At 36.5% G+C, this 23,634-nt stretch overlaps 1 protein-coding gene across 1 annotated transcript in view; it reads left to right on the top strand.

Annotated features, from left to right (window-relative positions):
* SPINK5 (serine peptidase inhibitor, Kazal type 5) overlaps positions 1 to 13,205 on the top strand; it is a 44,826-nt gene extending 31,621 nt beyond the window's left edge. Inside the window, exons 13-15 of the mRNA XM_029216825.1 lie at positions 4,862 to 4,992; positions 7,420 to 7,510; positions 12,903 to 13,205. Of these exons, the coding sequence (XP_029072658.1) occupies positions 4,862 to 4,992; positions 7,420 to 7,510; positions 12,903 to 12,911 (231 nt within the window). The 3' untranslated portion in view covers positions 12,912 to 13,205. The remainder of the gene's footprint in view (positions 1 to 4,861; positions 4,993 to 7,419; positions 7,511 to 12,902) is intronic.
* The last annotated feature ends 10,429 nt before the right edge of the window (positions 13,206 to 23,634 follow it).

Raw genomic sequence — 23,634 nt, forward strand, 5'->3', positions numbered from 1 at the left:
TTATTAGCTATAATCACCATACCATATATTAGAGCCCCAGAACTTATCTTTTAACTAAAAGCTTGTACCCTTTGACCAATGTCTCCCATTTTCTCCAATACCATCCCCTGGTTAACGACCCTTCTATTCTCTGTTTCTATGAGTTCAGCTTTTTTAGATTCCACATATAAGTGATGTCATACAGTATTTGACTTTCTTTGTCTGACTTATTTAACTTAGCACAGTGCCCTCAGGATTCATCCAAGTTGTCACTAATGGAAGGATTTCCTTTTCTCATGACTGAATAATATTCCATTGTCTGTGTGTGTGTGTGTGTGTATCTTGGCTCTTGTGAATAATAAAATCTGGTTTTTTTTTCAGATTTTTATTGGAGTATAGTTGATTTACAATGCTGTATTAGTTTCAGGTATGCGGCAAAGTGAACGAGTTATACATATACATATATCCACTCTTTGTTTTTAGATTCTTTTCCCATATAGGCCATTACAGAGTAGTGAGTAGAGTTCCCTGTGCTATACAGCAGGTTCTTATTAGTTATCTATTTTATATATAGTAGTGTGTATATGTCAATCCCAATCTCCCAATTTATCCCTCCCAAAATGTGTTATTTAAAAAAAAAAATTTACTGAAGTATAATAGTCATATAGAAAAAGTGTATGTATCATAAGTGTACAGCTATTACTAAGTGATCATATCTGTGATATTAACACCAGATCAAGAAATAAGATATCACCAGCAGACCAGAAACCCGATCATGCTTCCTCCTGAATAACCTGGTTTTGAGCTGAGCTTTCTCTTGGGGAAGAGAACAACATTCATTATTCATTTTGTCATTTATTTAGCTATCATTTATGCATTCTACAAATAATTATTAAGCACCTACTATTTTCCAAGCATTACTGTGCATATGAGAACAATAGCCATAAACAGAACAGATACAACTCTCTACACTTATGGAGTTTATACTGGAAGAACACAGATCATAGATGATGCGAATAAATAAAATGTAATAGCAAGGGGGAAATAAAGTAGAAAAATGCTATAGTAAATGCTGGGATACAATTTTAAGTAGCTTGTACAGGAAAGAGCTCTCTGAGAAGGTGACATTTGCACCTCCTAAAGGGATCAATTCCATACATGTAAGTGAGGGGAGAACATTCCAAGAAGAGGAACAGCAAAGCCTTGAGGCAGGGATCACAGTACAGCAAGGAGCCCAGTACAGTTGACACAGAGTGACCACAGAGACAGTCATAAAGGAGGCAGTCATTAAAGTAACAGGAGGCCATCTTATGTAGGATTTTGTAGACCATTTTAAAGGCGTTAGCTATTATTCTGAATGAAGGTTTTGAAAAGAGCAGTGACGTGATGTGATTTATGTTTTGAAAGAATGACTCTGCCTGCTGAATTGAAAATACACTGCAGAAGGACAAAAGAAAAAGCTAGACAGCTAGTTAGCCACAGCAGTAATCCACAGAGGCTGGTTTATACCATGGTGGTAGTGGTGGAGGTCATGAGAAGTGGATGAATCCTAGGTCCATTTTGGAGGTGGAGAATTTGTTCAGAGTTGATGTGCTATGTAAGAAAAGAGAAGCATAATTCTGTCTTTGTTGCTTCTTTATAATCCTTTATTTTAGTAGTTCAATCTTGGGGCAGCAGATACCTGAAAAATACTAAGGATATACCTGGTTCAGTCCTACCTTTACCAGTGATTATTAGAAGGGGCTTGTCTAAACTCTCCCTGAATTATCTCTATTGATAAGGAACTCACCAGAGTCTAAAACAGTCCCTTTAGATGTTTGAATTATTTAACAAAACAAATTAGAAAATAATTCTTTATACCTCTAAAATAATTATCAACAGACAGACTACTATTACATTTTCTATTTCTTCTCAGAAAGTGGTTTTCAAGGAATTTGTTAATTCCATCTAAGTGGTCAAATTTATTGGCATACAGTTATTAATAACATTTCCACATTATCCTTTTAATATCTACATTTATATAGTGTACCACTTTTTATTTTTAATATTGCTAATGTGTGTTTCTTGCATTTTGTCAATTTTGTAAATAGTTTATCAATTTATTAATCTTTTCACACAACCAATGTTTGGCTTTGTTCTGTTTTCTATTTCATAAATTTCTTTTCTTTATTATTTGTTTTCTTCTATTTCCTCTGAGCTTAATTTGCTTATTATTTGCTAGTTTCTTGAAATGGAGGTTTATTGATTTTAAAACTTTTTATGTATTTACTTAAAACTCTCCTTCAGATCACTGAGTTAGCTACTGAGTTTTGATATTTTGTATTTTCATTATCATTCAGTTCAAAACACTTCTACATTCCATTATGATTACTTTAGAGTCATGAGTTCTTTAGAAGTGTGTTGCTTAATTTCTAAATACTGAGGAATTTTATAGCTATCATATTTATTACTATAATTATTCCACTGTGATCCTAAGACTTACATTTTATGACTTCAATTTTGAAATTTATCAACACTGGCTTAATGACCCAGGATATGGTCTATTTTGGCAACAAATTCATGTCCACTTGAAAGGAATGTATAGTCTGCAGCTGTCAGATATAGAGGTCTATAAATGTCATTTAGGTCAAGCTGGTTAATTTTGTTTTTCAAATATTATACGTTGATATTTTTTGTCTGGGGTATCAATTATAAAAAGAAGTATGTTAATATTTCCATTTATGTTCGTAAATTTGCCTATTTCTCCCTTCAGTCAGTCAATTTTTGCCTCAGATATTTTGAAGCTATAGGTACATAAATGTTTGGGATTGTTAATTACTGAACTTATTATTTTATAATTAGAAATTCTCTTCTTTATCTCTGCTATTACTTCTTGTCCTAAATTCTACTTTGTGGGATATTAATATAGATATACCACCTTTTGTATGATGAGTGTTTGCATGTATATATTTTCCATCCTTTTACTTTGAACCTACTGGTTGAAATATAAAGATATAGTTAAAGAATCATTAGAGAAATGCAAATCAAAACTACAATGCAAATCAAAACTACAATGAGGTATCACCTCACACCGATCAGAATGGCCATCATCAAAATATCTACAAATAATAAATGCTGGAGAGGGTGTGGAGAAAAGGGAACCCTCTTGCACTGTTGGTGGGAATGTAAATTGATACAGCCACTATGGAGAACAGTATGGAGGTTCCTTAAAAAACTAAAAATAGCACTACCATATGACCCAGCAATCCCACTACTGGGCATATACCCCGAGAAAACCATAATTCAAAAAGAGTCATGTATCACAATGTTCATTGTAGCACTATTTACAACAGCCAGGACATGGAAGCAACTTAAGTATCCATTGCCAGATGAATGGATAAAGAAGATGTGGCACATATATACAATGGAATATTACTCAGCCATAAAAAGAAATGAAATTGAGTTATTTGTAGTGAGGTGGATGGACCTAGAGACTGTCATACAGAGTGAAGTAAGTCAGAAAGAGAAAAACAAATATTGTATGCTAACACATATATAGAGAATCTTTAAAAAAAAAAAAAAAGGTTCTGAAGAACCTAGGCGCAGAACAGGAATAAAGACGCAGATGTAGAGAATGGACTTGAGGACACGGGGAGGGGGAATGGGAAGCTGGGACGAAGTGAGAGAGTGGCATGGACATATATACACTACCAAATGTAAAATAGATAGCTAGTGGGAAGCAGCCACATAGCACAGGGAGATCAGCTCCATGCTCTGTGTCCACCTAGAGGGGTGGGATACGGAGGGTGGGAGGGAGATGCAGAGGGAGGAGAAATGGAGATATACATATAAGTATAGCTGATCCACTTTGTTGTAAAGCAGAAACCAACACATCATTGTAAAGCAATTATACTCCAATAAAGATGTTAAAAATAGTTATTATTAAAAAAAGATATAGTTAAAGTATACTTCTTGTAAATATTATAAGTTCAGTCATTTTGTTTCTCCAGTCTGATAATGTCTGTTCTTTAACTGAAGTACTTGGTCCTATTAATATTTAATATAATTATTGACACCACTGAATTTTAGTCTTTCATAATCCTATTTTTAAAATTTCTCTGTGTTTTTTTCCCTTTGGTCATACCTTAAGATTAATAAAGTTGTTGTTATTATTATTATCATCATCATCATTATTAAACTCACACTTCCAAAAGACTAGCAAGAAGAAATAATGTTCCTTCTTCTACATGAAAAATCTATGTATTTTTTACCTTGGGAAACATACTGACAACTAACATATACTGAGCACTTAGTGTGTGCCAAACACTGTATTATGTATGCATATAAATGCATTATCTGATTTGATTCCCTAAAACAAATGAGCTAAGAGCTATTATTATTCATGTTTTTCAGATGAGAAACTAAGGCTCAGAGAAGTCAGATAAATCACTCCTCTAATTAGTGGCAGAGCTGGGACTCAAAAACCCATATGGTTACCCAGCATTTACCTCTGAGTCTCTCCTTTCTAGATTGTATATAACCAGTGTCTTCATTTAAGAAAAAAAAAAGGGATATTATTTCTTGCATGGTAGTTTTTTTTCTATGGGCATACCTCAGTTTATCTGTGCCCAGTATCATGTAGGATTTCTGTTTTCTTATTGCTTTGTTTTTCCTTGTATCTTGGTTTAGCTACTTAACTTCCCTAGTAAAAAGAAGCCAAATCTAGGAGATTAAATCTACCTAACAGTGGTGTGAAACGAATATGTGAGTTTGTATAACCTATGTTACAGTTCCTTTACTAACCATTTATTCATACATGATTGAGGAAATCAAGAGGTTTTCCCCAAGCTCATTATCTCTTGAGTGCCACTGAGCAAATGTACTTTATGTTTTGCTTGTTCAGAACTCTGAGATGTGCAAACACTACCGAGTATTACCCAGGATGGGTTACCTTTGTCCAAAGGATTTACAGCCTGTCTGTGGTGATGATGGCCAGACATACGGCAATCCTTGCAGGCTCTGTCATGAAAATCTGTAAGTATACAAGTCCAATGAGTCCATCTTCCAGTGTAGAGGCTCTTGATGACAGTGCTGACCCACAGCAGTGTACTGATATGAATGTGAGGTGTGTTGCAAACAATTTACTAATCATAGCAGTTAAAATTCAAATGTTGTGAATGATCTTATTCATGCATAAAATAGAGAGGATTTAAGGTTTTCCCTTTAATAAAACTGTTCATATAGTTTACTGAGTGAAAGAGAAAGGAAAAAGTGGTGGGTTACAATAATTAGAGAAAATCTAAGCCCATGTGCACTCATGGGAGCGTGAACATCATCTACCCTTCGTGTAAAGAGAAAAAAGTTGAAAATCATTGCGATACAGAGTCAGCCCAGCCTCTAATCTCTAATGGCCTTATGACTGCCTGATAGTCACAGATTTCCAATCCTCTCCAAGTCTTCTTGGAGCAGGAAGTGCTATCATGCAGAAGAAAGCACACTGGAGCAACCGGCAGACCTATTCTCAATTTATCACAATCTATCTGCAGGCATATTATCTCATCCTGAGATTCACTTTCTTCCCTGGAAAACTTGAGATAGTTCTCTGGGCCAGCTAACTTCACAGGATTATTGAGAAGAATAGCGATTTTTATTTTAGTTAAATACAAGGAATTTGTTTTAATACTTTAATTATTGGTTGTAGATTTGTTGTTGCTTTTCTGCTCGAATGCTATTTACTCTCATCTCCATTCACATTCTTCACCTGTTCCCAGCCTTCATTTGACCAGCTTTAAATAAGGGCATGGTGGCAAATCTTGACTTTTCTACCCCACCCCACCTCAGACTTACATTGCAGTCCATATATGTTCATTCTCTCCTTCTTAGAACACTGTAAGCAAGGCCCAGAATTTAAGGATGGGACTGATATCCTGCTTTTCAATCCCAGGAAAATATCTGAATTTACATTTATTTCCTTTTAAATCAACTAACTCACAAAAGCAAGAGCCATTCTGCAGTTCATATACATAGACTAAAATCTGAATATGAGTGCTTTATGTGTTATATCTGTAAGTAAGTCACTTTCATATTCACAGTTTCACTGAATCCTCACTGCTCACTACAGAGTGGTATCACCTTCATTGCACAGATGGTTAATCTAAGGCTCAGAGAGTCCAGGTAATTTGTTTAAAATGACAAAGCTAGGAAGTAGATCAGACTGGATTTTAATCTTGTTGATTTGGGTCTAAACACAGTTTTCTTTTCTCTCCACTACACGGCTGTTAATATCCAAGGCAGTAGTTCCTTAAACATTTGGGGCTCAAAGATTCCTTTGATAATACAGAGAAAGTTACCTCTTTCCACAAAGGAAAAGAAAATGATGAAACATTAAAAATGTGGGCACATAAATCTCTTGAGATCTATCCATGGATCTTACAGAGTTTTAATAATTAAGGAATGTTAATTCTTAAATGTCTTAAATGTTTAAGGAATGAGTACAACCATTCATGAATCTGTTGCTATATATGTCTTATTTTCACCCCAGAAATCCTTCAACTTCTCTTTATTGTAAATGTCAGGCCCTAAATTATCCATCCAGTGCTCTACAAGCATTCCATTCACTGTATAAACCCACAGTAAGTTTACTCAAGGGAGCTTCAGAAATTATAGAAATGCCCATAATAAAAATATTGATAAAGTATTGTTTAGCTAAAGAACTGTGGGTATACATTAGGAAGAGAAGATTCAGGCTATCCCAGGCAAGATGGAACATTATTGGTTTCCATGGTCTTAGAGGAAGTTATAGGGAAGCAGTTTCAACTTGCACAATGTTCAAAGACAAAATGAACTGTCCTGATAGACAGTGAGTTTCCTATCACCAGAGCAAACAAGTAGATGTTTGCTATATAGTATTTCTTACGAGAAAGTCATTAAAATTCATCTTTTAAGATTCTTTCCAACTATTGATATAAAATTCACACTCTATGATCATATATTGTTATATTTTATAACATGCATATAGAATTTATATATATTTATATAAAGTAATTTTACAAAATATATTCTATTTTATAATCTCCAAGTCATATTATAGGTATCCAATAAAGTCAAACTTCTCTCTGGGATCCAGTTTTCCCATCTATAAAATAATGGCTTTTGCTCTAAATGATCTCCAAGTTTATTTCTGACATTCAGCAATTCCATGACTGTCTAGCGTACAGGAGAATGAAATGTGATGAAATAGATCCAGGCCTGGAGCACAAATCTGGGGCTCAATCAGGAGAGAGAGAATAAACCTGAATGATGCCTACTGGAAAATAGTTGAATGCAGATCCCGGCCCCTACCCCTAATTTCAGTTCTGGTTTGATGCCCAAATGTCATATTGATCCTTGGTTGTGTTTTGTCTTTTTTTTTCATTATAACTTTGAGTTTTCCCATCTTTGAAACTTCCTCTTCTGTTTTAGAATACGCCAAACTAATACACGCATACGCAGTGAAGGAAGGTGTGAGGAGAAGAGCAACCCAGAAACAACACCTCTCAGCATGCCAGCATCTGTAAGTACACCGGTGTTCATGATTACAGTGTCAGAACCAGGTGGTTCTGCTTCTGTTCTCTTGAACTGAGTGATGGACAGTTCTCTGGCCAGGGAAATGATACTAGGTTAGATAACCCCAGAATTGGTCAAATCTTCATTGTGAAGATAAATGATTACTGAAATATGTGGGAATAAAAATATAGTAGTTAACATTTTTAAATGTTTACAGTTTACTGGGATCAATGACAGACTGTTTATGAGCAATGTACATAATGTAACACTTCTGCAGAGTTTATTTTATTTTCTGTGATCTGCAATACAAAGATGAGACAGAGACCAAGCGAGGTCAGATACTGAAAGAGGTGGACTTAAACCTTATATCCTCGTATCAATACTTTGCATTAAGCTGTTTACCAACATGAAAAGTTGCCTTTTTCATTTAAATCCCTACAAGGATGTTATGACACACATTACAGTACTTTCACCTTATCTGAGGTTTTGCTTTCCATGGTTCTAGTTACCCAAGGTCCAAAAATACTAAATGGAAAATTCCAAAAATAAACAACTCACAAGTTTTAAATTGTGTGCTGTTCTGAGTAGCATGATGAGATCCTGTACCGTCCTGCTCCATCTCACCCAGGAGGTAAATCTTCCCTTTTTCCAGCATAGCCCACCTCTTAGTCACTTACTAGCCATCTAGGTTATCAGATCAACTGTCATGACATCACAGTCTTTTGTTCAAATAACCCTTATTTGAAGGAATAATGCCCCCAGGGTGCAAGAGTAGTGACACTGGCAATTCGTATATGCCAAAGAAAAGCCAAAAAGTTCTTCCTCTATGTGCAAAGTAAAAGTTCTCACCTTAATAAGGGGGGAAAAATATTGTGTGCTGAGGTGCTCAGAGGTAAGAATGAATTTTCTATCCACGAAATTGTGAAGAAGGAAAAAGAAATTTATGTTAGTTTTGCTGCTCCACCTCAAAGTGTACAAGTTACAGCCACATTGTGTGATAAGTGCTTAGTTAAGATGGAAAAGGCATTAGATTTGTGGACGGAAGACGAATAGAAAATGTGTTCTGACTGGTGGCAAGGTGCTGGGCCAGAAAGCATCAAGCCTCTACCAAGACTTCAGCAAGGGATGCCGTGAATTAGTGACACCAAGCCATTTACTACAAGTAAAGTATGGTTACACAGATTCAGGAATAGATTTGGACTGAAAAATATAAAAATTACTGGAGTGGCTGCGTCTGCCAGTGAAGAAGCTGCTGCCACATTTCTGACAGAGTTGAAAAGGTTGATTAAAGAGAAAGGATGTCATACAAAACAAGTCTTCAATTACAATGAGGCTCCTCTGAAAGAAGATACCCAACAGAACCTGCATTCATAAAAGTGCAAAGGAGGCACCAAGGCATAAAACATGGAAAGCCAGATTAACTCTGGTACATACCACAGGGCATATGATTAAGCCAGGCATAGTATACAGAGTGAAGAACCCACTTGCTCTCAAAAACAAAAATTATCTGCCTGTGTTCTGATACCATAATCAGAAAGCATGGGTGATAGCCATCTTGTTTATGGAATGATACCACCAATGCTTCAACCCAGAAGTGAAAAAATACTTGGAAGAGGAAGGCTTGGAATTTAAAGTCCTACTAATAACAGACAATGCACCTGGCCATCCTGAATCTATTTGCTATGAAAATGAAAATTTCAAGGTTGTATTTTTGCTTCTATATATAACCTCATGACTTCAGCCCCTTGACCAGGGCATCATTCAATTTGTCAAGGTCACATACACCTGCCTGGTATTTGATTACATTTGATCAGCAATTGATGCAGACCCTAATGTGGACAAAATGCACTGCTGGAAATCATTCACTATTGCTGACACAATAACATTCCTCGAAGCTGCAATGGATAAATTAGACCTAGAAACTGTAAATGCCTGCTGGAAAAATTTATGAAGTCATGATTGGTTTTAAAGGCTTCCTGGGGATCAATGGAGAAGTTAGGAAAATCATTCACAGGGCAAGACAAGTTGATGGAGAAGGATATTCTGACATGCTTAATGAAGTGGAAGAACATATTGAAGGCCACTGAGAAGTGTTAAAGACTGAGGAATTGGAAGAACTTATTGAGTCATCTACAGAGGGAGAGGAAGATGAAGAAATTGAAGCAGAACCAGCAATGTGAACAGTACCAAAATTTGCCAAAGTGTTTCAAATTGCACAGATATTAAAGGAAAAAATTATGGAATACGATCCTTGGATGGAACACAGCATTAAAGTTACCCGTATGATCACCAAAGGATTACAACCTTTGCAGCAACACTTTGATGAGTTAGAAAAAAAGAGTGACACCTTCCGATTACAATGTCCTTCCAAAAGTTTTTGGCAAAAAAAACCTTAAGCTATCAAAGATTCCCAACCATTGACATTATCTGCTCCTGTCATCCAGCCATCAACATCGTCATAGTTTGATGGGTTACCTGAAGCAGATGATCCTCCTTGTGACCTATTCAGAAGGTCAATGGTAGCCTAATGCTGTGTCACAGTACCTATGTCATTCACCTCAATCTCATCACATAGGCACTGTATTATCTCATATCACCACAAGAAGAAGGGGTGAGTACAGTGCAATAAGACATTTGAGAGAGAGAGAGAGAGAGAGAGAGAGAAGGACCACATTCACATAACTTGATAATTGTTCTATTTTATTATTGTTGTTGTTAATCTCTAACTGTGCCTAATTTATAAATTAAACTTTATCAGAGGTATGTATGTATAGGAAAAAAACATAGTATATATGGGGTTGGGTGCTATCTGTGGTTTCAGGCATCCACTGGGGATCTTGGAACATATATCCCGAGGGTAAGGAAGACCAATGTGTTGAGTTTAACGTTCTCCCTGGTGATGGCATTTGAGGAATCTCTTTCTCAGGCAAGATGATATGTGACCTGGGGAAAAAACTAGGAATTTTCAAATAAGAGAAAACTTTTTGTCACCAGATAAATATGGGTTCAGAGTTTTTGATGTTTTTCATATGCGAGACCTTTGGCAAATCACATAAATACGTAAACCAAAGCTCTCACTGAGTTATTGAAAATATTTAATAAATACTTTTAAGCATTTGGCCCAGTGTTTAAAAAGCAATGGCATTTATTATTATTATCAGGCCTAGGAGCCTAAAGTATGAATGTAGAGAAACAGACCCCGGCACAATGCTTATTTCTTTTAAATAATAAATTTATATTTGGTATTAAAATATACTTATCTTTAATAAAACAATATTTTAATAAGTTAAGATTTGATAGCTAGTTATTATTATTCACAACTGTTTTTACTCTATTCCACTGGCACAGAAAGCTTTGGCAATAATGGAATTAAAAACAATTCTGCCAGACTTGAGGATCTTAAGCAATACTAGATGAGACCATATTCAAAAGATCAGCGAGCCTTAATATGGGAAAGTGGAAAAACAAGAGCTATAAGCTAGGTGTTTCTGGTTTCACACTGGCAGCTGGAACGCAGGGTAGGAGGCAGGGTACTGGAATGAAGTCAGGAGACCTTCACTGTTTTCTCATGTGGGTTAAAAAAGTCATTTACTCTGGGCATTACACATATATAAAGAGAGGTTTTAAACTTTTGCTCTAGTCCCTATGTTGTGTTGGCTATCTTCTTATCTTATTAGATATAAACTGTTAGTGGTCTGCTTCTCATTTTATTGCCAGAATATCCTGTCTCCCCATCTTAAAAACATACCTGGTCACATACATCTCAAACAGGGAGGTAAAAATAATCTTTATGCAAGTCTTATAGACCACACCTTAGACTATGCCTTGCTGTAATCTCATGTAGACAACATGATGCAAACTACTTTATGAGGAATTTGCCATAGAATAATATTAATAAGATGTATTTATTCAAATAATGAAGCATCTTGCCAGAGCTAAGAACAAAAGGTTTTGCAAGTTCCTTCCTTTCATTTTGGGGTGTTTTTTTTCTCGCTAGAGTTATATAACAGGCATTAGTAATGACAGGAATTATTTATGGTTTTATCTGATGGAACAAATCATTAGAGCAAGAGGTGTCCTGGGCATGGGTTCAATTCCTGCTGTATGATTCTACTATGTGATATTGGATACCCCAGGGTGATATGGGTGGGTCATGGCTCAGGACTGCTCTGATAACCATTATGGGTGTAAATCCTGGAGGCTGGAAACTATTGCATAAAACTTGTTCCTCTGTAGAAGATTCTCTAAGAGAGTCTGGAATCTCAAGAATGAATAAAAGGCCTGGCAGTCACAACTTTCCTGGAAAAATAGACTGAAAATCCTACTTTTACTTCCTATTCTACGAGGTACTTTTCATTATACAGTAACTACTAAGATTAATTTAATATAGAGCTTTATCTGCTCTTTCCTTCTGCATCCTCACAGTAAATCTGTATTTAGGGCAGGGATCGTTATCTTTCCCATTTTACAGAAAATCAGCCTGGGAGAAATCCTGCAATTTACCAAAGTTAATCAGCATTTGTTCGGGGTCCACTGTAGCCCTGACTTCATTTCTTGTGCTCTGCCACCATCCTTTAGTTGTCAGGAGATTCTGAAAACCAAGGGCTCTAGAAAAGGCATTATCTCAATTAAATAAAGATTAGCTACACTGGAAGGAAATTCCTATGTTAAGAAAAATACCAGTACTATTTTCTGAGATGAATAAATGACTATTCTCAATTCCATGACAAAGATTTTCCAGGATTCAACAAGACCATAGCTTGCCAACTCAAATCAAAGGAAGCCTGATGGGGTTAATGTGAGAACTAAAATGGAGGTTTGAGTTTGGAATAATAATGCTGCTAGTGTTCCAGGTAGTACCAGCAGACAAGATGCAGTTACCTTTTTAAAAAATTTAAACGTTGATTTAATGTTTTAAATGTTGATTTCAAGAATATACAACTACATGGATGAGTCAGGCAGGAAGACAGTTGATTAAAATCTCATGGCCTAAAACAAACTATAATAGTAAAGCATTAATTGTTAGAGGAATTAGACTTAAGTCCTGACCAAATGTGACATCTTGGCAAGTCAGTGAACTTCTCTGAAGTTCAATTTATTCCTTTGTGAAAAGATGTGAATGACACCTTCCTTTTTTCATTACCATGACGGTCTCATGTAATCAAGAGCAGAGTTCATTTTTGTATCCACCTCAACAGGTAGTATATACTAGATACTCAATAAATACTCACTGAATCAGCTGAATAAAATGTGAAAGTGATTTGAAATTGTGCATTCTTAGCAGAATGCAGGAATCTATGGATTTCTTTGACTGTGTTATTACCATCATAAATGTATAGCCTGCATTTCTACAATGTCTTTGAGTTTCTAACATCTAACCTACCCATCTTCTCTTGTAGGTCAAATGATGAAAGAGTTGGTGAAAGCCATGAGGGAAAATGTGTATTCCAATTCTGAATTGCCTACCTTCACCATCTGTATATACAAAGAATTCTTCAGAGCTCGTCTTATTTACTATAGAAAACAATACAGAACTGTTGGGGGAATGGACTCACTGACTTTCAGTCTTTTCCATCTCTTTCCTCCTAGATTCTGTGATCTGAGGGCACAGAGACATCTTCACCCAGTCTGTGCTGTGGAAACCTCCTGATCACAATGCTGTCTGTCCAACTGCTTGTTCAATAAAAGTAAACCCCGCAGAACGCCATTTCTGGGATTTCTTTGTCACTGCCTGGAAAATAGAAACTTGTTTTTGCAGAAGCTGAATGAACTCTACCTTTTTGTTTTTCTAAGCCTATAGGTGGATGGAGAATGCTTTCTTCAAATTCAAGTTGCTCTCACAGCTGGGAAGGAATGTCTAGAAGAGAGGTGGGGATGTAGGGGTTCCCAGGCAGCCAACAGCTATATAAAGCCAAACCAGATATGAATCAATAATTCATAATTTCCTGTATCAGGGCCTTGGACCCATACGTAGTCTGGGGGAAGACCAAGGCAACAAGAGTTACCAAGCCCCATGTCAAGTGCTCAAGAGCTACATGTATTATAGCTAGAGGCTACTAAACTAGACAACGACCTAATACACATGAGAAATCCACCAGAGAATATAAGCACTAGATAGCGGTGGGATGGAACACGTATAAGCTCCTGCCTCAATGCTGAAACACTCTCATGCTCAGAACCTTGCTACCGGTGTCCTGTGACAGTATCTAGTTACATTGTTCACTTGCAGATTCCAGGCTAATGCTGAACACACTGTAGATGGAGGAAGCTGTGGGGAATCCACCATGCTTCTAGTTGTTCTCAGCTCTAGAACTGTGCTGGGAATGGCAGGCCTACTTGGATTTGGGGAGTTAATTTTGTATTGATTCCTCTGCCCTTTTTCTTTTAGATAAGTTGCCCATTATAGTGGGATTTTATGATCTTTGTCCTCTTTAACTGAGTGAAGATAAATCATTCCCTATGGTGTTTTTTTTTTCTTTTTATGTTATCATTAAGAAAAAAGAAAGAAGACTTATAAATCATTTTTCAAGCAGGAAAACACAGAGCCATTTCAGAAAAAAAAAAAAATGAGAAAACAATGTTGCTATTTTCTTTGGTAATTCCAGGACATACAGAATGGGTTTACAGATACTATAACATCTGAGATTGTATCTCCTTCCTGGTTATTTCTAGGAAGTTCAGAAATACCATTTTCCTGGCCAAGACATATGATTTTTGAGAAGTAGTCACTTTATGTCATTTTGAATATTTTACTGAGATAACAACAACAAACCCCCTGTCCTGCCTTCCTCATTATTATTTTGATTATGATTATCAGGTAATATGCACAGAAGACTATGTTCTCTCACACTCAAGACTTAAGCAACCCTTGATAATAATTCTGAGCACCAGGGAGAAAGTGTGGCTCAGGGATATGGTGAGGTGCAGGATAGGGTGGTCTAGAACGGGATGAGACACAGGAATGGAGAAAATTCCAGGGACCCAGTCAAAGTCAAGGGTAAAGTGGGGGACAGAGGTCAGGGATGAAATGAGAACCAAGGAAAATAAAGCAGGGAATGGACTGAGGCTCTGGGATTGGGGTTAAGAGTGTGAATGTGTTGAACACATTACTTGAGATTAAAAAAAAAAAAACAACTGAAAGTTGTTTATTTTGGAGACACAATCTGGAGGCAAATATAAAACGTCATCTGTGTCAAAATGGTCACAACAAAATAGCTTTATTAACTATCAAGTAAACTGACTTTTGAGTTGCTTCCTGAGTTATATCTTGACATCCGAATGGGAGGTAAATGAAAACCAGACCCATCTTACTGATGTTTCACGAACCAGCCCTAAAATTCTAAACCGGGAAGTGACAAATGATCCCGAGATGGACCTAAAGAAGGCCAGACTATTTCTATCACCTCTTCCTGGTCACTACCACAGACTTATGCATTTCTCTATAACTATACTTCAGATATGTGGGTTTTCATAGAAGTACCACTGTCAAACTCCTTATTTTTTCATGTCAGGAACTCACCTGAAGTCTCCCTCTCTCAAGGCTTCAGAAACAAGTACAGAGAGCACTTGTATAGACTACAGGTCAGAAAACTTTTTCACTAAAGAGCCAGATAGACTTTGTGGGATAAACAACCTCTGTCACAACCACTCAATGCTGCTGTTGTGTTAATATAATGAATTTACATTATGTAAATTCATATGCATAGCTATGTTCCAATAAAACTGTATTTATAAAAACAGGTGGTGGGCCAAGTTTGACCTGTAGGCTGTAACTCAGTTATAGTTAAGAATCTGTCTCTTTAGCTACATGTAAATCAATGAAATTAGAACATTCCCTCACACCATACACAAAAATAAACTCACAAAGACATGACACCATAAAACTCCTAGAGGAGAACATAGGCAAAACATTTTCTGACATAAATCGTAGAAATAGTTTCTTAGATTAGGCTTCCAAGGAAAAGAAATAAAATTTTTAAAAAATCAAATGAGACCTAATCAAACTTAAAAGCTTTTGCACAGCAAAGGAAATCATCGACAAAACAAAAAGACAACCTACGGACTGGGAGAAAATATTTGCAAACGATGCAACTGACAAGGGATTAACTTCCAAAACATACAAACACCTCATACAACTCAATATCAAAAAAAACTCAATCAAAAAAAGGGCAAAAGATCTAAGCACACATTTTTCCAAAGAAGACACACAGATGGCCAACAGGCACATGAAAAGATGCTCAACACATCACTAACTATTAGGGAAATGCAAATCAAAACACGATGAATTATTACCTCACACCAGCCAGGATGGCTATTATCAAAAAGAACACAAATAAACAAACGTCGGCAAGGATGTGAAGAAAAGAGAACCCTTGTACACTGTTGGTGGGAATGTAAATTGGTACAGCCGCTACAGAAAACAGTATGCAGTTTCCTTAAAAACTAAAAATAGAACTACCATATGATCCAGTAAATCCACTCCTGGACATATATCCAGAAAAGATGAAAACCTTAATTCAAAAAGATATATGCATCCCAATGTTCATAGCAGCACTATTTACAATTGCCAAGACATAGAAGCAAACTAAGTGTTCATCAACAGATGACTGGTTTAAGATGTGGTTTATATAGGCAGTGGAATATTAGCCATAAAAAGAATGAAATATTGCAATTTTCAGCAACATGGATGGACCTACGGAATAGCATACTAAGTGAAATCAGACAGAGAAAGAAATATTACATGATATCACTTACATGTGGGATCTAAAAAAGAATATAAATGAATCTATATACAAAACATAAACAGACTCACAGACATAGAAAACAAACTTATGATTACCAAAGAGGAATGGGAGGGGTGGAGGGATAAATGAGGAATATGGGATTAACAGACACAAACCACTATACATAAAATAGATAAGCAACAGGGATTTACTGTATAGCACAGGGAACTATATTCAATATCTTACAATAATCTATAATGGAAAATAACCTGAAAAAAATATATCTCTATATAGATAGATAGAGATGTAGATAGATAATGACTGAATCACTTTGCTTTACACCTGAAACTAACACAATATTGTAAATTAACTATATTTCAATTTTAAAAAAAGAATCTCCCTTATCCTTCTTCTTTGTAACTTGTCTTCTCTTTGCTCCCTTCTGTATACTTAAACACCAACCACACTTCTTATTCTATGATAATAATAGAAGATAATAAATGTTGACATTTCTAAACATTTAATATGTGCTTACAAATGAGAAAATCACATTCAAAGTGCACATTTGTACTCCAATCCAATACTCTTTGTGGCCTTGCTGGTTGACTTTGACCAAGGCCAGTCTCATATATAGCACAATTAGATCATGGTAAATGAAGGGAATGTGCCCTCAAATAGCACTCCCTGTGGCCTTTACCAATGATGGATAATACTTGTTTCCCTCATAGTAAAAAGCATAACAAGACATCTTGTTCTTTCTCTGATACCATCCTGGCACACAAGTCCCTTTTTCTTTCCAGTATTGAAATTAAAGTTAAATATAAATAATATGTGACTATAAATCATTCTTCAAGCATGAAGGGAGAATAGAAAGAAAGACTTGGTCATTTGAAAATCAGTCCCAAGAAAAAAAATCTCATAAAACATTCATCATCCTTGATGGACTTTTCACTTGACAGTAGTTCCTTCTGGATTATTTTGAGGGATGATGAGCTGTCTTCCTCCAGGCTATTCCATGCACTCTATCCTTATCTGTTACAGTCCTTGTAAATATCTTTCTAGCCTAAAGACATTTACCTTATTTTTTCCTTTAATGAATTTTAGATCCTCTTTTTCATTTCAGTGGACTTTTCAACGGCCTAACAGACTTGCCTGTCTCCATCCTTTCCAGCTTTCTTTTTTTTTAATCTCCAAATGACCTCTTCATCCTTTACAGCTTTGTTTTTTAATCTCCAAATGACCTCTTCAAAACACAGATCTGTTTAATTCCCCATTTTAATTTTTTTTTTAAAAACTCCTACTAAACAGCCACACTGCACTAAAACACAGTAAAACGAGAAAAACCTGAAACCCAGGCATTATCTTCCCAGATACCTTTTATCCTCTGTACAGTTAATCACTAAATCTATTAAATCTTTGGTTTAAACCATCATCAATCGTTCATGATTGACCGAAACAGCCTTATACATGATTTCCCTGCTTCAGCCTTCTCCCATCCATTGCATTCTCCACTGCAGAGTGATGATCTGAAATCCAAATTTGATAGTAATATGCATGAAACTTTTAAGTGGCTTCTCTAGCCCCCAAGATGAACACCAAACTCCTCCTGACATGCAAGGCCTCTCTGTCCACCTCTTCAGGCTCAGCTCTTACACTCTCCTCTTTCCCTTCTACCCTTGAATAATTTCCTTAAACTTGTTCCTTTATGTCCTCTCCTCTTAACATATCCTCTTTATCCACCGCTGGTCCTTCTCCCACTTTTTCCTTCCATCTCACAGGTTCATTCCTTCAAACTCTAGAATAATTTTTTCTCACCTCATTAAAGGTGTAGCTTTTTTCTAGAAGCCTTCCATGACTTCTTTCCCCTCTGTGAATTAGCTATTCCTTTCTTATGCTCCCATAACACCCTGTCCTTACACCTATATTACCAGCTGTCACTGTTTCCTAGTTGCTTATTTACAAGTCCATTTCTCTCACTAGACTGTGAATTCTTTAAGAGAAGAGATGGTTTAATGTTCTTGTTTTTATTTCCAGTGCCTAGCAAAATACCCAGCATGGAGTGTTGCTTATTAAAAGTTGTTGACTAAAGCTAGACCCATAAGAGACTTAAAAGAAAATTTAAAACAGGTACTCTCAGTTATGGTCAATGACATAAAGCCTACAAGGACTTTTGTTTTCAAAGAACTTAGAGATTCTGCATTCCCTTCCTGGTACAAATTTAAAATTGCTGGCACTGATGGTTGGAAACAAGCTAAAATTACCTGAAAATATGAACTTATAAAATGTATCTCCTCCCCAGATGAAGGCTAGATTCATGAGATGTTTCTCAGAAATATTAGAAAAGGCTGCAGCTAAAGAGGAATGCAAAAGCAGTAGGAGCCCAGAAAAAAATATGCTGTGAAGTGTATTGTTATAATTAGCCTTATTGTAACTTTCAACTAATTAATTTGCTCTTTATCAGCTAAATATATGGTATGTAGTTATAAAGAAAATCTCAATCAGGGAAAGGTTATTTTATTTCAGACTGATAAACTCCCAGGCTGACAGAGCTAGAAGAAAATCAGAGATGATTTATCCAGCATGTTTAGTATATGGGAATCCTGAAGCCAAAAGAGGGGAAGTGATTTTTCTAAGCTTACCCAGATAAGTGCAAAGGAGAAATACAAATTCAAGTAAATGGTTTTTAATCTCATGTCCCTTACACCACTCCCTCTGGCCTCATGAACCACAGTTCCATGCTTTTCATGTAAAGAAAATTATCTATCTGATTATGTTTTCAGACAAAAGGGTGGATTTTGTATCAAATGATCCTAGAAAACTTCATTATCTACAGAAACAGTCACGTCTGTTAATCTGTGGAATACTTCACTTCCAAATCTATGGATCATGTGGCAGGAGACAGTACACATGCAGATTTTTTAGCATAGAGTAATGGGATTAGCAATGAAAAGTGAATTCTAATGGCTTGACTTAACACGAAAGAAGTCCTGGGAGCAGTAATAAAATGGAAAGTTGCCAGCTATTATATTCTCATCTCTGGATCCACTTTGCTCCTTAAATTTTAAGTTAGAAAGTTGCCAGAACTCCTACTGCCAAGGTCTCTAAAAATGAGCTCTGACAAGTTGTGTTCGCAAAGGATATTTGCTTAGGTCCTGGCCTCTGGCCACAAGACAGACATGGATGATTCACGAAGGAAATGCCCCATCCGTCTCTACCCAGAGGCTGTTCCCAGGCACCCAGGAGAGGTGTAGGTAGTTGGAGAACCTCCAGTTATAAGTACCCACTGAAGAATTTCTGGTGGAGCTGTTTACCCCCAGGTTAGCACTTATCTGGAAGCACAAGGTAGGTTTCTAAAGATGAATGGAATTTTGACATAGTCATTTTAATGTCAATATGTCAAACAAGAATAACACAGCATCAACAACTAAGGCAGTAGTTAAAAGCTATTAACTAGTTTTCTTTTTATCTTTCCTTCACTCTCTATCACAAAGCTTGAAGAAAAAGGTATGTATTTTTACTTTACAGGATATTTGAAATAAACTGGACAAAAACATAAAAAGGGGCAAAAAATTACTCTTAATGGCTTGAGTACATTAGAAAGTAACCAAAGCAGAAGAAATTAAATTTTCAAAAGAAATCAAAGGGACGGAGTATTGACCAAGACTGCTGCCCGGCAGCTTCCTGAAGAGGAAGAGACTGCTGAGCGTATGACTATACAAAGTATCTGCTGAACCCTAGATTCACGGGGTTCTCAATCTCAGTCAAAAATCACCCTGTCTCATGGGTGGTACAGAATCATGGAGCAGCCTCAGTGAGGGGAACCATTTAAGGCTGGCTTGCACTGCTGAGATGCAGGCAGCAACCATGCCTGTTCAGAGATAACAGGGCCTGTTCTCGTTTTCTGTGCACTGCTTAAGCATCTCAGATCCTCATAAACTCCAATAATGAATGAGACCAAATCTCGGCAGAATGAAGACCTCAGAGTCAGACATAATTTTATTTAGAGAAGAAGAAACAGATAATGTTGTACATATACACTTATTGATCGAAACTGACATCTACTCTGTGTGGGACCCATGTTGGGGATTGCTAGGAATTCCTGTGCAGTGTATGTCCACATTAAAGGCTGGCTGCCCCAAAATCACACCTAATCAATTAGTTTTGAAAAAAAAAAAAAAAACTGAGCCTGTTAAGGAACTGGTAATAGAGATGAGCATGGATTTGTTGAAGGGTTTTTTGATTTGGGCAATGTATTGTGATGATGTTGAGTTTCAGGTAATTCTATATACTGTTTTCAAATCCTTAGCTACTGAGTAGATGGTGAAAGGAAAATGCAGTCATGTTAGTTTGTTGACCAGATTAATTCTTCGTATAAGTATTTCCAGAAAGAGAAGAACATGGGTAGTGAATTTTTAGATCATTATTCTTGAACCCTGAATTTTTTAACATCTTTATTGGAGTATAATTGCTTTCCAATGTTGTGTTAGTTTCTGCTGTAAAACAAAGTGAATCAGCTATACGTATACATGTATTCCCATATCCCCCCCCTCTTGCATCTCCCTCCCACCCTCCCTATCCCACCCCTGTAGGTGGTCACAAAGCACTGAGCTGATCTCCCTATGCTCTACAGCTGCTTCCCACTAGCTATCTATTTAACATTTGGTAGTGTATATATGTCCATGCCACTCTCTCACTACGTGCCATCTTACACTTCCCCTTTCCATGTCCTCAAGTCCATTCTCTACATCTGTGTCTTTATTCCTGTCCTGCCTCTAGGTTCATCAAAACCATTTTTTTTTTTTTAGATTTCATATATGTGTGTTAGCATACAGTATTTGTTTTTCTGTTTCTGACTTACTTCACTCTGTATGACAGACTCTGGGTCCATCCACCTCACTACAAATAACTCAATATCGTTGCTTTTTATGGCTGAGTAATATTCCATTGTATATATGTGCCACATCTTTATCCATTCATCTGTCGATGGACACTTAGGTTGCTTCCATGTCCTGGCTATTGTAAATAGAGCAGCAATGAACATTGTGGTACATGTCTGTTTTTGAATTATGGCTTACTCAGGGTATATGCCCAGTAGTGAGATTGCTGGATCATACGGTAATTCTATTTTTAGTTTTTTAAGGAGCCTCCATACTGTTCTCCATAGTGGCTATATCAATTTACATTTCCCACCAACAGTGCAAGAGGGTTCCCTTTTCTCCACACCCTCTCCAGCATTTACTGTTTGTAGATTTTTTGATGATGGCCATTCTGACTGGTGTGAGGTGATACATCACTGTAGTTTTGATTTGCATTTCTCTAATGATTAGTGATGTTGAGCATCCTTTCAAGTGTTTGTTGGCAAACTGTATATCTTCTTTGGAGATATGTCGATTTAGATCTTCTGCCCATTTGTGGATTGGGTTGCTTGTTTTTTCTGATATTGAGCTGCGTAAGCTGTTTGTATATTTTGGAGATTAAGCCTTTGTCAGTTGCTTCATTTGCAAATATTTTCTCCCATTCTGAGGGTTGTCTTTTCATCTTCTTTACGGTTTCCTTTGCTGTGCAAAAGCTTTTAACTTTCATTAGGTCCCATTTGTTTATTTTTGTTTTTATTTCCATTTCTCTAGGAGGTGGGTCAAAAAGGAACTTGCTGTGATTTATGTCATAGAGTGTTCTGCCTATGTTTTCCTCTAAGAGTTTTATAATGTCTGGCCTTACACTTAGGTCTTTAATGCATTTTGAGTTTATTTTTGTGTATGGTGTTAGGGAGTGTTCTAATTTCATTCTTTTACATGTAGCTGTCCAGTTTTCCCAGCACCACTTACTGAAGAGGCTGTCTTTTCTCCATTGTATATTCTTGCCTCCTTTATCAAAGATAAGGTGACCATATTGTGTGGGTTTATCCCTGGGCTTTCTATCCTATTCCCTTGACCTATATTTCTGTTTTTGTGCCATTAACACAGTCTTGATTACTGTAGCTTTGTAGTATAGTCTGAAGTATAGTCTGATTCCTCCAGCTCCGTTTTTCTTTCTCAAGATTTCTTTTGCTATTCGGGGTCTTTTGTGTTTCCATACAAATTGTGAAATTTTTTGTTCTAGTTCTCTGAAAAATGCCATTGGAGGTTTGATAGGGATTGCATTGAATCTGCAGATTGCTTTGGGTAGTATAGTCCTTTTCACAATGTTTATTCTTCCAATCCTATAACATGGTGTATCTCTCCATCTGTTTGTATCATCTTTAATTTCTTTCATCAGTGTCTTATAGTTTTCTGCATAGAGCTCTTTTGTCTCCTTAGGTAGGTTTATTCCTAGGTATTTTATTCTTTTTGTTGCAATGGTAAGTGGGAGTGTTTCCTTAATTTCTCTTCCAGATTTTTCATCATTAATGTATAGGAATGCAAAAGATTCCTGAGCATTCATTTTGTATCCTGCCACTTTACCAAATTCATTGATTAGCTCTAGTAGTTTTCTGGTATCATCTTTAGGATTCTCTATGTATAGTATCATGTCATCTGCAAACAGTGACAGTTTTTGTTCTTCTTTTCCAATTTGGATTCATTATATTTCTTTTTTTTCTCTGATTACTGTGGCTAAAACTTCCAACATATTACTATGTTAATAGTGGTGAGAGTGGGCAAACTTGTCTTGTTCCTGATCTTAGAGGAAATGGTTACAGTTTTTCACCATTAAGAATGATATTGGCTGTGGGTTTGTCATTTATGGGCTTTATTACGTTGAGGTAAGTTCCCTCTATGTCTACTCTCTGGAGAGTTTTTATCATAAATGGGTGTTGAATTTTGTCAAAAGCTTTTTCTGCATCTATTGAGATGATTATATGGCGTTTCTCCTTCAATTTTTTAATATGGTGTATCACATTGATTGATTTGCATATACTGAAGAATCCTTGCATTCCTGGGATAAACCCCACTAGGTCATGGTGTATGATCCTTTTAATGTGCTGTTGGGATTCTGTTTGCTAGTATTTTGTTGAGGATTTTTGCATCTATGTGTGTCAGTGATATGGGCCTATATTTTCTTTTTTTGTGACATCTTTGTGTGGTTTAGGTATCAGGGTGATGTTGGCCTTGTAGAATGACTTTGAGAGGTTCTTCCCTCTGCTATATTAAAGAGGAGTTTGAGAAGGATAAGTGTTAGCTCTTCTCTAAATGTTTGATAGAATTCGCCGGTGAAGCCTTCTAGTCCTGGGCTTTTGTTTGTTGGAAGATTTTTAATCACAGTTTCAATTTCAATGCTTGTGATTGGTCTGTTTATATTTTCTATCTCTTCCTGGTTCAGCCTCGGAAGGTTGTGCTTTTCTAAAAATTTGTCCGTTTCTTCCAGATTCTCCATTTTATTGGCATATAGTTGCTTGTAGTAATCCCTCATGATCCTTTGTATTTCTGCAGTG

The sequence above is a fragment of the Monodon monoceros genome, unplaced genomic scaffold (assembly GCF_005190385.1).
Source record: "Monodon monoceros isolate NGI ecotype Baffin Bay Population unplaced genomic scaffold, NGI_Narwhal_1 Super_Scaffold_12, whole genome shotgun sequence".
Lineage (NCBI taxonomy): Eukaryota > Metazoa > Chordata > Mammalia > Artiodactyla > Monodontidae > Monodon > Monodon monoceros.